Below are 15,945 nucleotides of genomic sequence, written 5' to 3' on the forward strand. Positions count from 1 at the left end.
TTCTGTTATTTGGACTGTAAGCTCTTTGACTCAGGGCAATATTCAGTTGTGCCTTATGTACAGCACCCAGCACGTTATCTGAGGCAGCGTGACACTGATGGATTCCGTGCGATGTTTTGTCGCCTAGCATCACTGCAGCATGATGAGGTATCGAAGCGATTGATGTCTTGATGCAGGATCTTCGTAGAGTGACCAGATGTCCCGATTTTATAGGGACAGTCCCGATATCCGAGGCTTTGTCTTATATATATTAGTCTACAGAAGAGAAGAATGAGGGGGGGATTTGATGGCTGCTTTCAACTAGCTGAAAGGGGGTTCCAAAGAGGATGGCTCTAGACTGTTCTCAGTGGTGGCAGATGACAGAACAAGGAGTAATGGTCTCAAGTTGCAGTGGGGGAGGTTTAGGTTGGATATCAGGGACAACTTTTTCACTAGAAGGGTGGTGAAACACTGGAATGGGTTACCTAGGGTGGTGGTGGAATCTCCTTCCTTAGAGTTTTTTAAGGTCAGGCTTAACAAAGCCCTGGCTGGGATGATTTAGTTGGCGTTGGTCATGCTTTGAGCTGGGGGTTGGACTAGATGACCTCCTGAGGTCCCTTCCAACCCTGATATTCTATCATATAGGCGCCTATTACCCCACACCGAACCTGATTTTTCACACTTGCTATCTAGTCACCCTAGGTCTTTGGAAGGCTGCCATGGGTGAGCTTGTGTCCAGTGGGTGGAGTGAAAAGTCAGTGCCCCTTTCCACTGGCTGGGGAGTAGCTGCAGTAAGTAGCAAGAGACCATGAAATCAGAGGGGAGGAGGGGATTTGGGGGGTTGGGAGGGGGGGGACGTGGCTTTCCAGTGCAGTGGTTGCAAAAAGGAAAATTGTGGGAGGGGGAATCTCACTGTTTTTTTTCCAGTCTAGAGCGTATGGGCGGGGACACAGCCCCCTCTCCTGCAGCAGGGCAGCCGCCTAGCCCACCATGGGAGCCAGGGGGCTTCCACTCCGGGCCCCTCTCCTTTCCCCCCCCCTCCGGCGGGGCGGGGCCCGCCGGCGGCCCCGCCCCTTCACTTCCCGACATTCTAAAAACTGTTACCCGGGGCCCAGGCGCTGTCAGTGCGGCCGGGAGCGCGGGGCAAAGCGGCCGCTGGCTGGGGTCGGTGCTGCGTGCTCGCCCCGCTCCCCGGCTGGGAGCGCCCCCGCCTTGCCGCCGGCTCCCGCCCCTGCGAGCCGTGTCCCGGCTGCACCCCCCCCCCCCAGTTCTCCCACCGCCCCCCCGGGATCCAGGCCCATGGAGCTGCTGTGCGCGGAGGGCCCCCCGCGTGTGCCCAGGGCGGAGCGGGACCTCCAGCTGCTGCGGGACCGGCGGGTGCTGCAGAACCTGCTGAGCCAGGAGGAGCGCTATAGCCCCCGGGTCTCCTACTTCCACTGCGTGCAGAAGGAGATCAAGCCGTACATGCGGAAGATGCTGGCTTTTTGGATGCTGGAGGTACGGGACCCCCGGCCCCCCCCCCCCCCCCAACCCGGGTCCTACCTCCCCCGCCCACCACCACCACACTCCCTCCAAATCCAGCCAACACCTCCTTTGTCCCCACCGCAGACACCGGCTGCCCGGCTCCGGCAGGCGAGAGGGGCTGGGTGTGGGGGAGAGAGAGCCCCACCCCGATCTCACTGGAGTGTGAATGCAGGAGAGGATGTAGTGGGGTCACCTAGTGGTGGGGGCAATTGGGGGGGGGAAGATTTTTTTTTTTTTTTTTTTGGTGGGGAGGTCATTCGGTTTGGGGGATCTGTGTCAGTTGGGAGGGGTGCTTGGGGGGGGGGGTCGCTTGCTGCAGGATGAGTTCCAAAGGAGAGAGTCTGATGGGGCAGGGAGAGAGGCCTGTGGTTTGTGGGGGTTCAGTCTGTGGTGGGAGGAGTCTGGTGCTCAATCTTTGGTGGAGGGGGGGATGGTTAGGCAGGGGGAATAGTGGGATAAGAGGGCATTTGAAAGAGGCCTCCCTCCCCCTGGGTTTTTGTAGTGGTGATAGCCCTGGGGTGCTTGGGAGCATGATTTCCCCCCTCTGCATATGGGGAATTGCAGCATTTCCTTCTGCACCGAGAGGGTCACCCCCACCCAGACAGCATGCTCTCTTCCATGCCCTGGCAGTGTGTGCTTTTTCCTCTAGGGTTCCCATCTGTCTTACCCCAGTCCCCAAAACTGTCAGTCCAGAGAGCTGGGGTTCCAATGCAGCTGTAAGAGAGAGCCTGGTTAGAAAAACATCACAACCTCCCACTCCACTGAATTAAAAGGAATGCAATCTTCAGCATTAAACAACTTAATGAGGACAATATCTGAGATGTCTCCGTCTCTTTTCATAAATGATCAAGCAGTGAATAGTCTAGACTCAGAGGAAAATGAAATTACACGAGGAAGAAACAGAATCTGGATTGAATTCAGTCTGTCGATCTCTCCACCCCACCGGCTGTCGCAACAAACTGCCCGTTTCCATTTTTAAGCACATGCCGATTCCAACTTTTTAAATTATCCTCTGTCTTAAATGTGCTTTCTGAGATAAAAGCTGCTCTGGGGCCTGATCCTGCAAGACCCTGAACTCAGTAGGAGTTGAAGGAGTCCAAAGTAACGTTAGAAGCTGTATCACTGGGATTTCCTAGGGGTGCGGTTTAATAGGATTTGAGTTAAGACCAAATGTAGGTCGTATTGCAGTCGGTGGCACAACTTCCATTGACTTCAGTGGCAGCCGGATTTAGTTCTAAATGCTAATCTTTCATTTTTTGTTTTAAATGAGGGTGAGGGGGAATGCAGCCAAAATTAAATCTGTGAAATGAGAAGTGAGTCTATTTTTTTTTTTTTAAAGGAGAAAGTCTCTGGCATGTGGTTTTATGTGGGTAGAGAGTACATAGGGAGGCAAAGTTACAGTTTGAAAGAGAAGGGTGATCTTTGCTATAGCACAAGGGGAAACCTCAATATTTTTGTAGTTCTGTTAAAACAAGGAAATAAATATGGCCGGTGTATTAATAGCATACTTGAGGGACTAGAACAAGGGACTGAAATTCAGGACTCCTGGATTCTGTGTATGCCTGTCATAAGTGTGGTGTAGATAGAGGAGAGGAGCCAGGAGTTTGAACTCGGGTTCTATCCCTGGCCCTGCTGGTGACTCTTTTTGTGATGTTGGGCAAGTCACTTAGCCCAGAGTGTTCAAAAGTGGCACTGATTCTTGGTGCCTTAGTTTTTGGGTGGCCAGCTGTAGCCACAATGGGACTGATTTTTTTCAGAGGTGCTGAGCACCCCCATTCAAGGAGAGCAGAAAGTGATCAGCACATCTGGTCATTAAGACCTAGATGCTTGAAGTTGGGGAATCAGAAACAGAGGCACTCAAAATCAGTGGACATTTTAGAAGATTTTGGTCTTTAACCTCTCTGTGCTCCATTATACCCATTTTACTATTTTCCCTACCTCCCAGGGGAAGGTGAGGCAAGTTGTAGGACATTGGGCCAAAGTCTCTGCTGGTGACATGGTGGAGTTACACCAGCAGAGAATTTGGCTCTTAAGGCCAATAGTGCTTTGAGAGCACCAGACGAAAGGCTCCACAGAAGTGCCAAACTCCGCAATAACTAGTAGTTTTGAAGTCCTGATATGGACAAGAAGTGAGGAGTCCTGCATTTAAAACACTTCGTTTCTTCTGTTGGCTTTCATCAGGTGTGTGAGGAGCAGAAGTGCGAAGAGGAGGTCTTCCCCTTGGCCATGAACTACGTGGATCGCTACCTGTCTTCGGTCCCTACTCGAAAAAGTCACTTGCAGCTTCTGGGGGCTGTCTGCATGCTCCTGGCTTCCAAGCTGCGAGAGACCATGCCCCTGACTGTGGAGAAACTCTGCATTTACACAGACAATTCCATCACACCACAGCAACTCTTGGTAACCTCCCCACGCTGCCTAATAGAGCCTTTCACCCCACTACCCAGCTCTCTCATCCTCTACATGCTGCTGCTGCTGCTTGGTGACATACCTGCCCTGTGGCTCCTTCTGTCTTCCTTCCCCTGTTTCCCCAAGTGCCTTCCCCCATGTTCCGCAAATAGCCTCTCTGCTTCCTTGCCCAAGTGAACACACTACGTTTTGGAGAAGTAGAACTGCACCCCTCACTTAGACCCGCCACCTCTGCCTTGGCCGCATGCAGCCCTGGTATTACTCCCCATTGATTACTCTGATCAGCACAATCATGACACTGAGGTTATACAAAACATTACCTGTGTTAAATACACATCCCCATCATTGAAATTCACTGTGTCCCATGTTGGGGCTTTAATAGCTCTGGATCAACAGCCCTGGAGAGATCAAAGGCCCTTATTCACAGAACAGGTACTGTAAAAGGCAGTGGATGGGGAAGGTCCTATCAATATGCCTATCTGCCCAAACCAGGAGGCATTTCATCTCTGGGGATGAGAGGGGAGTTTAGTTTCCATGTCCTCTCACCCTTGGTCTTTCTTCTGAGACTGCCCACAGGGGGGCCGGTTGTGATGGGGGGGCTTTTGTGACCTAGATGCCTGCCCACCGGGAGACCACAGTCCTTGGAGCTCAGAGACCAAGGTGGTAGGTGCTGTAGAGGGGGCTGGGAATGATTTAGGGAAGTGTCATGGACTTGCTGCCGTTTGGGATCGTGTGTGGGAGGACAGGATAGTGCAATGGGAACGAAGTGAAGCCATTTTTACAAGGTCTCAAGTGACACTAGGACTTATTCACTTAACTCCATTGCTGCCTGGGTGTCCCATGGGGTGGAGTCTTCTTGGTGGAGCTCAGTCAATGGGGGAGGAATGTGAAAGGGCTTCAGCCATGTTGGAACATGTGACCTTCAAGAGGGAACCACCACCTGACTTCAGTGTAACAAACATCCCTTTGGACGGTTTGTCAAACAGAATTTCCTAGGGTTAGTCATCTGCTGGTTAGGTTATTTTTGAGGAGTGGGGGTGGTGAGATGATGTAATAATGATTCGTCCCCGGGGTGGGGAGTGGACCCACTAAACTTTCAGGGGGGAGCTGATAGACATTTCTCGTTATTGGAGAACTTTTTTTATTATCATGCAAATGAGGATTGGGGGAAGTTCCCTTCACCTCCATGCGACTTCCCCTGAGATATATGGAGGATTGCTATTGCTTCGGTAACATGGGTGGAGGATGCTCGCAACCAGAGTAGGTGGATTCTGCCATATGTGATGGCCAGGTACGGCTGTCCACAGGAGTTGCAGGTGCACATTGTGACTGTGGAGTTGGCCCCATGGTTGGAATGCAGCTCTTTGCCTGTGCTGCTGTAGAGGAGGGTCATGCTGGGCATGAAAACTCTACTGTAAATAAATCTTCACCCCTTGCAGCACTTCCTGATTCTTGAATATATTCCATGTGTGTAAATCCCATGGATTATAGAGGGAGGTATGTGCCTAGAGTTCATTTCTGGATCAGCTTCCAAATTAGAGGCTTGTGTGTGTGTGTGTGTGGGCCTGTGGTAATGATGGGGATTGCCATCTGGCAGAGAGACAGATTCAGTTTCCATTCACACCTGGGCCTGCAAAGGTTGGGGCAGCTGCAGGGGCAGCAGGCCGAGCACCTGAGCAGGAGCGGGGGCATGAGTTATCTTCTGGGAGGGTGGGGTGCATTTAAAAGAAGAGCTGGGAAGGATGTTTTCCCCCATGCCCACAGGAGAGAATGGGATGGATAGGTCAAAATGCTCTGATTCCATGGCCTGTTTGCGTGTCTGGATTTAATGCTGGGGAAAGATGCCCAATTGCCAGTCCTGGAGACCGAAGGTGCTTCGGCTGCAGCAAGGCAAGCTTTCTCCCACATGTTGCTTCATCTCCATTTCTGACCTGAGCGCTGGAGCGGAGGTGGGGATTTAGTCTTCATGGCCCAGGCAGTCCTTCGTCTCTCTTCTGAGCCCACCAAGCAGTGGAAGCTAGGTAGTGTCCATTGCAGTTATTTCTGTGATCGCTGAAAAATTTGGACTGATTGCCACCAGACACCAGTCTTGAACAATGTTCAGGTTGGTTCAGCTGCCTTGAAGTGCAAAATAAAATCATTTTGATTTTTGGCTGTGGGTTTGGGTTTTTTTAAATGAAATTGTTCAGGCTTCGTGTGTAACTGGCATTACTCTTTGAAAGCTCAGTTAGGGAGGGCCAAAATGGCAGGTAGTTCTGGGCGTGCTTGGGCTGTGAAAGAGGCACCAAGCTTGAAGTTTTCCTTTCTTTTTAAACCAAAATGCTCAGGGCTCCACACTTGGAGCCATTTCAAGGGTTTGTAAGCAAGGAATCTTGGGTAAGATGTGTCTAAATACACACACACTCTCTCTCTCTCTTTTACACACACACACACACACGGTTATATTGTCGGGGGAGAATAAGTAGTGGTACTCTGCCAGGTGCCTCCCACAACCCAAGCTCCACCTATTTGTGACACCAAAATGAGACACCGCGCTCAGTGGATCGTGTGGCTCTTCATACGACTGTACCTCTCCTTTCTGTCTGTCATCTAAGTTCTTGTATTACCACTCATCACCATAATATCAGAGTACTTCCTTTTGTGAAATAGTGAAGAGTGCTGACATTTACATTTTCACCAATAGGCTTCAGCGTCAGTGCCCAGCTGAGATGAGCAAGAACGGTTTCACCCTTGGCGCCAAGCATCCTGCCTTATGGTGCTAAAGATGGGCTTCTCATTCATGTGTCCATGGCCAAAAGAGTGGAGCCTCCCACACACTAGCGTGGAGCTCCAGGGGCAGTTGTCTCTCTAGTAATTGGGGTTAACTTGTTTGTTTTCGAGGAGATTGAGCAGAAGGTGAGTTGCACTGTGGTTAGGGGCAGCAGGTAGACCAGAGCAGTTGCGGGCCTGGAGAAGGGCTTTATCTTTGAAGGTTATTGGGAAAGAAGACACCTATAAGGCTGTGATCTGAAAGTCACACCAGTCCTGCTCTTGGTAAACTCTCTGTAGCCCAGCTGGGAACAGACAGTAGTATGACTTACCACTCTAATCCCCTCTTACTGGGTCATAGGCTCCACGACCTAAGAAGGATTACAAACTCCCCAGGATAACCTTGGATGGAACTAGTGAGGTTTGCATTTGTGTTGGGATGTGACAGAGTTAATGCTCTGCTTACAAAACCAGAGAAAGCTGCTGCTTTCCTCCTGTGTGCTAATAATGTTATCGACTTCTCTTCTTTCACAACATTGCAGTGAGAGTGGGTAGGGAGGGGAAGGAGAGCTTCTTCATCACGGTTCGGACAATGGATACATCCTGGCCTCTTAGCACAAATCTGTGCTTCCGGCGCACTCTCCTGGGCTCTTGTAAGGGAAGCTGGCTCACTTTCCCAGCGGGTTCACTTCCTCCTCTTGGAGAGGATGCCTGGCTCAAGCTTGGAGTTCTAAAAAGGATAAATTAAAACAAAATCTTGATTAAGTTATTCTTGGCAGAAGGAAATGATGCAAATGAAGGACTTGTCCACTTGGAGGAAGTTGGGTTTCCGTCAAAGGGCGTTATCTAACCATCTTTCTTTTTTTCATTAAACCACAAGGCTAGAGGCTTTTCTTGCATGTGCAGGATGGTACTTAGCCACAAGATGGTTGGAGGGAGCAGCTATTGTCAGCAAGTCATACCGTCCATTGGCTTGGTAGGACCTGGTTCATTTATTAGCTGTCCTGTTATCTCGTCCTCTAAGAAACCCCCAATCCCTAGGTATTGGAGACCATGGTAATAAAGAGATTATAGTTTTGGCTTCCAATATAGTAATGGTGCTTCCTGGCATCTTGGTTGCCCTGAGGTTTCAGAGGTGTTAACGGTTTGTGCATAACCCATGTGCTCTTTGCAGGGCAGCAGAAGGGAGGTGAGAATGAAGATGACTTGTGCTGTTGCAGCCCAAGGCAGTTTCACTTGGGCTGTTAGCCTGAAGCGCATGGTGTGGGAGGGAAGAAATTGCCAATGGGTTGCCAATGTCTTTGCCGTAAAGCTGGAGTCTTGCTTTTGTCCTGGCCATCCCAGCTCCTGCTGCTCCAGCCTTGCAAAATCAATGCAAGTGTCTCAAGCAAAAGACCTTACCGGCATCTCTGCTGATTCTCCAACGTAGGTGGCAGCATTGACTTTTCTTCCTCCTTCCCTCTTCCCAGAGTCCCATTCACTGATGCTTTTCTCCAGCTGCCATCTTCAAAGACCACTCAGGACCTGCTATCTGGTACGGCACACTCCTGGGCTTTGACCTTTAGTATGTCTGACTTCCTGACGGCAAGGCAGTTGTGGTCAGAATTCAAACGGGCTCAGTACCCATTTAGGCATCAAAATAAGTGGCCAGATTTTCAGAAGAGCCCAGCACATTGGGTGCAGAGCTCTTCTAAAAATCTGTCCCCAGTTCTCCAGGCTAAGCCCTTGAAAATACGGCCATTGCTGGGGGAGAGTTATTCTGTATAGCTCGAGTGCTCTAGAGACCTATGGAAAGGCAGGTTCCTCTCTTAGAGGAGCTTAGATTGAAGGGTCCAGTCCTGCAGGGTGCCAAGCATCCTCCACTTAAGCTCCCAAGCAGGAGGGTGCCCTTAGACAGATAACACAATGAATTGTGCCAGCAGCCCATGGTAGGTAGAGATAGGGAAAGAGAGACAGCAGTAGACTGTGGGAAGTGATGACTGCTCTTGGCAGAGCATTTCCAAGGAAAGCAGATCAGGCAAGTTTTGCTTAATTCTTGGGTGCAACTGATGTGACCGTTCTGTTGGGGAGTTGGAAGGGGGCAGAAATTGTTCCAGCCTTTACTATACACTGGAGCCTGAGCTCCGATCCTTCACAGGAGACAGACACAAAGAGTTAACCAGAGTTTCCTATTTGCAAATGGACTTTCACGTGCTGCTCATTTCAGTAATTCTGCATCTGTTGCTAAGTAGGCTAGGTGACCAACTGCAGCTTTGGAGTCTCTTCCCACTCACTTCTTGAGTCAGCCGAACGAACGTAGAGGAAGGAGGTCGGAGCTGCTCAAATCGGCTGTTTCTAATGTAAAGTGCCGGTCTGCTGTGAAAAGTGAATTTACAGTGGCACCTTGCTGCTCATCAGCTCTGCTGACTGTAGTGACAAAAATTAGCATGAACTTCATCTCCCATTACTCCTGCAGAGCCAGCAGAGTGACAGGAAAGTGAGCCGGCTTCCATTCCTCCTTGGGTGTCTTGAACAGAATTGCTTCCTAAAGTCCAGTCATTTAAACTAATGCAAACTCATCGAAGGCAGTGAGGTTGCACAGGTATTTCTGAGGGTAAAATTTGACCTGCAGCATCTTTATTGAGAATGAAGATCTACAAGAAGGAAAGGACCCAGCTTGACTCTCAGATCCAGGTTGAGTTTGCAGGGCTGCAAAACAGTAAAAACATCTTTATACACGTAAGCACTTGAGCTAGAAATCACTGAGACATGTTAAACACAGGGTCCCTTGAGGCTATGTTTCAGAGTAGAACCACATTTTGGTGTCATCTTGACAGGAGAAGGGGAGGTAACGCACAGTGGAAGCTGCATTACTAAAACCAGTCCTGGATGCAGTGGGGAGAGATCAAGAGAGCAGATTTGCTGGTGAAGAACCTGATTGTGTGTGCTCTCCATGCATAGAAATCCCAGCCAAGTGGAGGGGTGTTCTGCACACTGAGTATCCTGCAGGACTGGGACCTGACTTTCTCCCAGTACAGAGAAAATGCCGAGCTAGCTGGGAAGTGTTGATGGCTCTCCAGAGCGATGATAAACGCTGCAGTCTAAAGAAACAAAGGATAATTTCCTATTTTTAATTTTTTTTTAACCATTCGGAGCAAGCCAATTAGATGCCAAGGAAACTCCAGGAAAAGGATGTTTGTGATCTTGAGAACACTGTCGCTTTGGTGTGCTGCTCTCCTCTCTGGTACAGCCTTTTGTTGTGCTTCTTCTAGTGATTAAGAAATTCTGACACGCAGTTCAAAGCTGGAAGCCAGGGAGGGAGGGTGGGGGGCAGAGAGAGTAGCGAGAAGTTTTTATTGGACAGGGTGGTGCAAAGCTTCCATGAGAATGATCCTTTGAGGTGCTGAGAATCTGTAGCTCCAAGACTGTTTTGAGCCTCCCTGCATACCCTGGGAAGAGCTGCTGCTTTGTCTTTCGTGAAAGGACAGATTGAGTCACCCAGACAGGTAATAAAACCAGATCAGTGTCAGTGCTGCAGGGGGGAAATAACCCTCCACACACTCTAAGCCTGGCCTGGTGTGTCCAGGGGGAGCTCCCATGGGCCGCCAGCTTTCTCAGCTGGGCTTCAGTTTTTCCTTGTAGGTGAAAAGGGATGATCTTCTGCCAAACATTTCCTGCAGTTGGGACAGGCTCCCTCTGTCTCTTGTTTGTGGTTGGTATGTCTTGTGTCTCTTCGGTGCTGGGTGGGAGGTCCCAGACTGACCACCTTTGAGGCTTCAGTCTCCTGTTAGTAGAGTCATAGAGTTTATGGCCAGAGGGGACCATTAGATCATCTAGTCTGACCTCCTGGGTAACACAGGCCAGAGAATTTCATCCAGTAACTCTTGTGGTAAGCCCAATAACTTGTTTGACTAAAGCTTATCTTATTAGCCACAGAGCAAATCTGAGCAGTAGCCATGCTTGCTTTCCCATCAGTGCCCCAACCCCACAAAGAGGCCTTTGGGCCTGACCTGGACAGTCTACATATCGGGGCAAAAGGGAGTGTTCGCTTCAGTATGTCAGCCTTCCCGGTGACATTGGCAACAAAGGGATTCGAACCCCGATTCCCAAAGACTTGGATTGAGCCTCGGCAATCTCATTTCACACAGGCAGGCAGCCATCAGGTGGTAACAACTTTCAGTCAGGACTGCCCGAGGCTGTGTCCTAATTAGGAAGAGCTCTGTATCCCATTCCCGATCCCTGGGCTCTCCAGCAGAGGTCTGTTTCTGGGTCCTCTTGCTAGTCTTCAGCAGCTCAGACTCCCCTGTCTGTAGCCAAGCCTGATGTCTGTTCTATATTCTCCTGTAATATGGTGCATCCCAAATGACCTTTTCCTGTGATCTTCAAGACCTGTGGTTTACAATCAGTCTTCTACTTGCTCCTTGCTTTTCCTCACTGCATTTAATTGAAGAGTGTATAGGTTGTTGGGTAGATGCTGTTCTTATGTGCTGCGAAGGTGGAAAGTAAGCTGGTCAGTATAAAAGACCAGGAAACCCATCTGGGGCCAGGAGGGATGGGGACCCAACACCCTAAAACAACCCTGATTCTAGCAAAATGCCATCCACTGGCAGGAAATGGCCTTGTAGCCACACAGTGATGATACCATGCGTTCTGCCCAGTGGGCAATTCAAAACAGGTTGAGCAATGATGTTGTTTAACAACTCAGAACTGGTACTGTTGTGTAAGGAGGAAAGGTGGGGTTTTTGGTTTTTGTTTTTTTTTTTTGCTTTTAAATAAGCTAAGCCAGATCCTTCTGAAAAATCAATCTCACTTCTTCAAAACTGCTTATCCTGGCAGAATTGGCTGCCCTGTCAGTTTCTCTGGGGGGGCAAAATCAACTCCGTAATCTATTTCCATTTAAAGATAATGGGACTTCTGGTAATGGGAACTACACTCTGAAATCAAGTGACCTAGTTAAGGCCAAGTGATGTCAAGAGGTAGAGACACCACTTTATTTGTTGCACTTACATGGCTTCCATCCCGGTAATATCGGAGCGCTTCACACAAGCTTTAGTATACCTGTCTTCACAACTCCCCTGTGGGGCTGGGCAGTGCTATTCTCCCCATTGTATAGGTCATCTTTCCTGTTGAGGTGGCCATGAAATGAAAGGGCTAGTTTTGTTTTGTTTTTTATTTTGTTTTTTAACAAAAGGAGGAAGTGACACCTATTGGCTACAGGAGATCCTGGATTCTATTCCTGGCTCTGCCACAGACTTGCTGTGTGATCTCGAGCAAGCCGCTTGACCTCTTTGTGCCTCGCTTTCCCCCTCTGAAGTGGGAATAAGGCTCAGGGGGCTCTTTGGAAGCTCCATTGGCATGATTCTGAAAGAGGGCGAGCAGCTGCCACTCCAGCTGAAATCAACGGGCGTGCTAGGGCACGGCACCTCTAGGGATCAAGCCCAGAGTCCGTAAAGTGCTTTGAGCTCACCTTGTGGAAGGAGCTATAGAAATGCTGCAGGCTCATGTTCGAAAGGGTCCCTGTCATTCTGTCTGTTTTCTAGTCCTTCCATGTTTAAAAGTTGCTCTTGCAGCAGACCTGTCATACCGCCTCACGCTGGGGTCTCACCAGGTCTTTTGAGCCAAGTTTTGAGCCAAGTTTGAGCCAAGTTTGTTGGACAAGAGACCCTTCTGGAAAGGTGTTGAAGGAAGTGGGGTGGTGACTGGGTTATGCTCTTCTTTACGAGTTGGTAGTGAGCCAGTGACCCAGCCTGGTGCTAGGGGGCATGGTACTGTTGGAGGTGCTGTAAGTAGGCATCCTGACCGTTTGTTGTCACTAAAGAACCCAGTGCCCTGTTCCCCAGTAATACTGGATACTAAGCTTGGCATTGTAGCCAAATTCTAACGTAATCCCCCAGTTAAACATCCCTGTAGATGCCGTTGGAAAAGTTACTCTTCCTTTTCTAAAACAAGAAATGCATCACAAAGTGTCCCGGTTATAGAATGGCTTCAGTGCTCCAACCTAGAGGTGGCTGCATTTCATTAGTCTGTGAAGCAGTCAGTATATACGGTCCAACCGTAAAGTGGTTATAGATGGAGGGTATTAAGGTTCATGCTCCAGGGTGAATTCTGTGATTTTTTTACTCTGGCAGACACCTATTACCATCAATGGGAGGTTAGGTTGAGTGAGGACTGTGCAATTTGGCCCGTAGGTTGGCTTGGTTTAGCTGCACACTCATTCTGTGCCTCGCTGTTGTAAGCATGTAAACTGCATCCACTGCTGGAATATTCAGGGCCGTCCCTTGTAAACTGCTGTGACCTTTCTTAGGTGCAGAACTCATCCGTGCCCGATAGCCCCTTCAGGCTGCACAGTCATAAGCCAGGGGCGTCTCCAGCAAGCACAGAGGAGGTGTACCCATCTCTGTTCCCCTACTTCAGGGAGACATTTTGGGAGCGGAGAGTGGGAGTGGCCAGGGGGTGCCTACACCCTGCTTATTCTGCACTGTCCCAGAGGGGTTATTGCAGCAGGCTTGCAAGTTAAGGAAGCCTTTAGTGCTAGTTAAATAGAGGAGAGGCCTGTTGCTTCCTCTCTTGATCCCTGCGCAAGGCTGTGCATCAGTGCAGGCATGGATTTGTCCCCCAGTCAGACTGGGGGGAGATGAGTCCCCCTGGCAGGAACTTTGCTTCCCCTCTTTCTGTCCTGCCTCATAGCACTGCAGCATGGATGGTGTGCCGCGGGGCTGGCTCCTGCCTAAGCACCGTGCTCTCACGCTCTTGGCTCTCGCTAACTCTCTCTGTAGCAAAGCACTTTCTGTACAGAAAAGTCTGACCTGTTTGTGTAACACTCGCTCTGTCCCCTGCTCAGGACTGTGAGGTTCTCGTCCTTGAGAAGCTAAAGTGGGACCTGGTGTCGGTAATAGCGAATGACTTCTTGGTTCACATCCTCCATCGGCTCCCGCTGCCCATGGAAAAGGTAGAGCTGGTGAAGAAGCATGCACAGACCTTCATCGCCTTGTGTGCCACAGGTACGGGGCTGCTTGTTGTGCTGGGGGCAGCAGAGCTGTCTCATTGGGGCCGGCCAGGCTAGAGCAAGCAACAAGGGCGGGCTGGTGGTTACATCACAGGACTGGGAGCCAGGTAACCTGGTTCTGATTCCTGCGTCTGCCATTCTGACTTGCTGAGCAAGTCACTTGGGGCCTGATGTCCAGAGAGGCTCAGCACCCACATCTGCTGGGGAAATCAAGGCCCTTAACCTCTCAGTGAGTTCATCTCCCGGTCTGAAAAACTGGGGATGATAATACATGGGGTTGCAAGGCTGAGCGCACTAATGTTTGTAAATTGCCTCGAGACCCTCGGCTGAAAGCTGCCACAGAAGGGCAAAGCCCCAATGTGAATATTATTACAATGGCTAAAGCCTGGCATGGTGCAGTCAGCTGTCTGCTAAAGTTACCATTTTGCCTGTGGTCAGCGTCTGCTCTTACCACCCCGCCGGGCCTCTCAAGTGGCGAGAACGGCACAAACACACCACTCCTGAGCGTCCCCCACCACCTGGCCCCTTGGCTCTAGGCCAGAGTTTTAATGTCAGATTCCAAAAGTTAGAGATGGCAAAGGCTTGTTGGGGTTTCCCAGGCCAGTGCAGCATCACTCCCTTCTGGGTGCTCTCCAGTCTAGATCTAACCACCCAAGCAATGCGGTTTCCAGTACTTCCCCTGCGGAGCTGAGATCTCAGTGCATTCCTGACATTCAGGCTACGCTTTCCTTTGCTTAGGGCTTGTCTACACGGAGTCTTACTCCAGAATAGCTATAGCACTTTAATTCACACCCAACCTTATTGTGGAATAACTTCCCTGTGTAGACAAGCCCTTAGTTTTACCCCTTGTTTCCTAGTCCTATCTACTGCACCACTGTAAGCCATGCCTCTTCCTGTCTTGGACTGCGCCACTTGTTAGTTTGACAAGGTTGCTGGAGGACGCAGCCACATTCACGAGGATCCTTGCTAACACTCCTTACTCCTTTCCCTGCCTGGGTTTGTAGATTACACCTTTGCTATGTACCCTCCGTCCATGATTGCAACGGGCAGCATTGGCGCAGCGATTCACGGCCTGTCTGTCTCGGCTAACTCTTTCTCCGGCGAGGCACTCACGGAGCTGCTGGCCAGCATTACTGGCACAGAGGTGGTAAGTACTGGTTTGGGGGAAGTGCAGCACAGAGGTCTGGGAGTCAGGGGACTGAGGATTCGGTTACTGGATTCACTGCGTGTCCTTGGGCATTTCAGTTCCCCTCTCTGTGCCTGAGTTTCCTCATCTGTAAAATGGACACCAGAATGCTGCTCGCCCACCTATGTAAAGGGCCTGGGGATTATTAGCTGGAAGGTGTTTTATAATGCAAAATAGTATTTATTATCTCTGCCCAGGCACTGCCAAGCTGATCAGACCACTGGATGTTGCTGTTCTGGGATGGGGAGACCACCAGGAATCTGTTTGGGGGTAAAGAGTTGGAATCTAAGTGAGAAGGCAGCACAGGGGCTAAGCGATTATGCTAAGGAAAGTCTGTCACCTTCACCCTGTTGGGTAGTTGGATTAAGCTAGATCTAGAAGGTCCCAAGGCATTTGTGCTTATTCCTAGCCTCCCAGCAGAGGTGCATGGGCTGGGGCTTAAGGCAGAGGAGAGGCTGCATACATACGTTGGGGAGAGAAACCTGTGTCATCAGGAATGGCCAGGCAGGGATGGGAGAAGTAGCTGCTCAAGCCAAGAAGTGTTACAGGGCTTCAGTGCCCAGGCCTGAAGTCTCATTCTGCAGGGAGGGAGGGATAGTTCTCTTTCTCACAGTCAGGTTTGGGGTCTAGGTCTCCTTTGTTCTCCAGCTTCAGATATAGGGGTTGCTGCCCGCCCCCCATAAGTGACCCTCAAAGTAGAGAAGGGACAGGGCTTGGCTGTAATGGAACGAAATGGGATTCTTCACTGAGGCTGCTGGACACAGGCAGACCCTGTGGTTCTCTCTAGCTCCCAGACTAACTTGGTCTATGCTGCTTAGTGTCCTCACGCCAGGTCTCCCTTCGTCCTGGCCTGGACTAAGCAGTCATGGAAGGGATGCTCACTACACTATACCACCCAAATGTCCAGACTGTGGTAACCCTTTGAGTGTTTTTGTTATTGGAGTCCCCAGTCTCTCCCCGAGCATCTGGTTTCCCCTCCTTCAGGGCTGCTTCAGCCTCCCACCGTCTGCTCCTTCTCTCCTTGCTTCCGGAATTACAATGCTGGGAGGGACAGCAGTGTGGCCTCCTGCAGACTGCTGTATATGGCTGCCATCTCGTCAGCCCCATCCTCTCCTCC

At 50.2% G+C, this 15,945-nt stretch overlaps 1 protein-coding gene across 2 annotated transcripts in view; it reads left to right on the forward strand.

Annotated features, from left to right (window-relative positions):
* CCND3 (cyclin D3) overlaps positions 1-15,945 on the forward strand; it is a 60,457-nt gene that overhangs the window by 39,960 nt on the left and 4,552 nt on the right. Inside the window, exons 1-4 of one of the 2 annotated variants that reach the window (XM_073320143.2) lie at positions 1,094-1,476; positions 3,685-3,900; positions 13,478-13,637; positions 14,647-14,789. In XM_073320143.2, coding sequence (XP_073176244.1) covers positions 1,279-1,476; positions 3,685-3,900; positions 13,478-13,637; positions 14,647-14,789 — 717 coding nt within the window. In that variant the 5' untranslated portion in view covers positions 1,094-1,278. Of the gene's footprint in view, positions 1-1,093; positions 1,477-3,684; positions 3,901-13,477; positions 13,638-14,646; positions 14,790-15,945 lie in introns of those variants that run through there. The other variant, XM_073320144.2, reaches the window with a different exon arrangement.

This window comes from Lepidochelys kempii, chromosome 21 (genome assembly GCF_965140285.1).
Source record: "Lepidochelys kempii isolate rLepKem1 chromosome 21, rLepKem1.hap1, whole genome shotgun sequence".
Taxonomy (NCBI): domain Eukaryota; kingdom Metazoa; phylum Chordata; order Testudines; family Cheloniidae; genus Lepidochelys; species Lepidochelys kempii.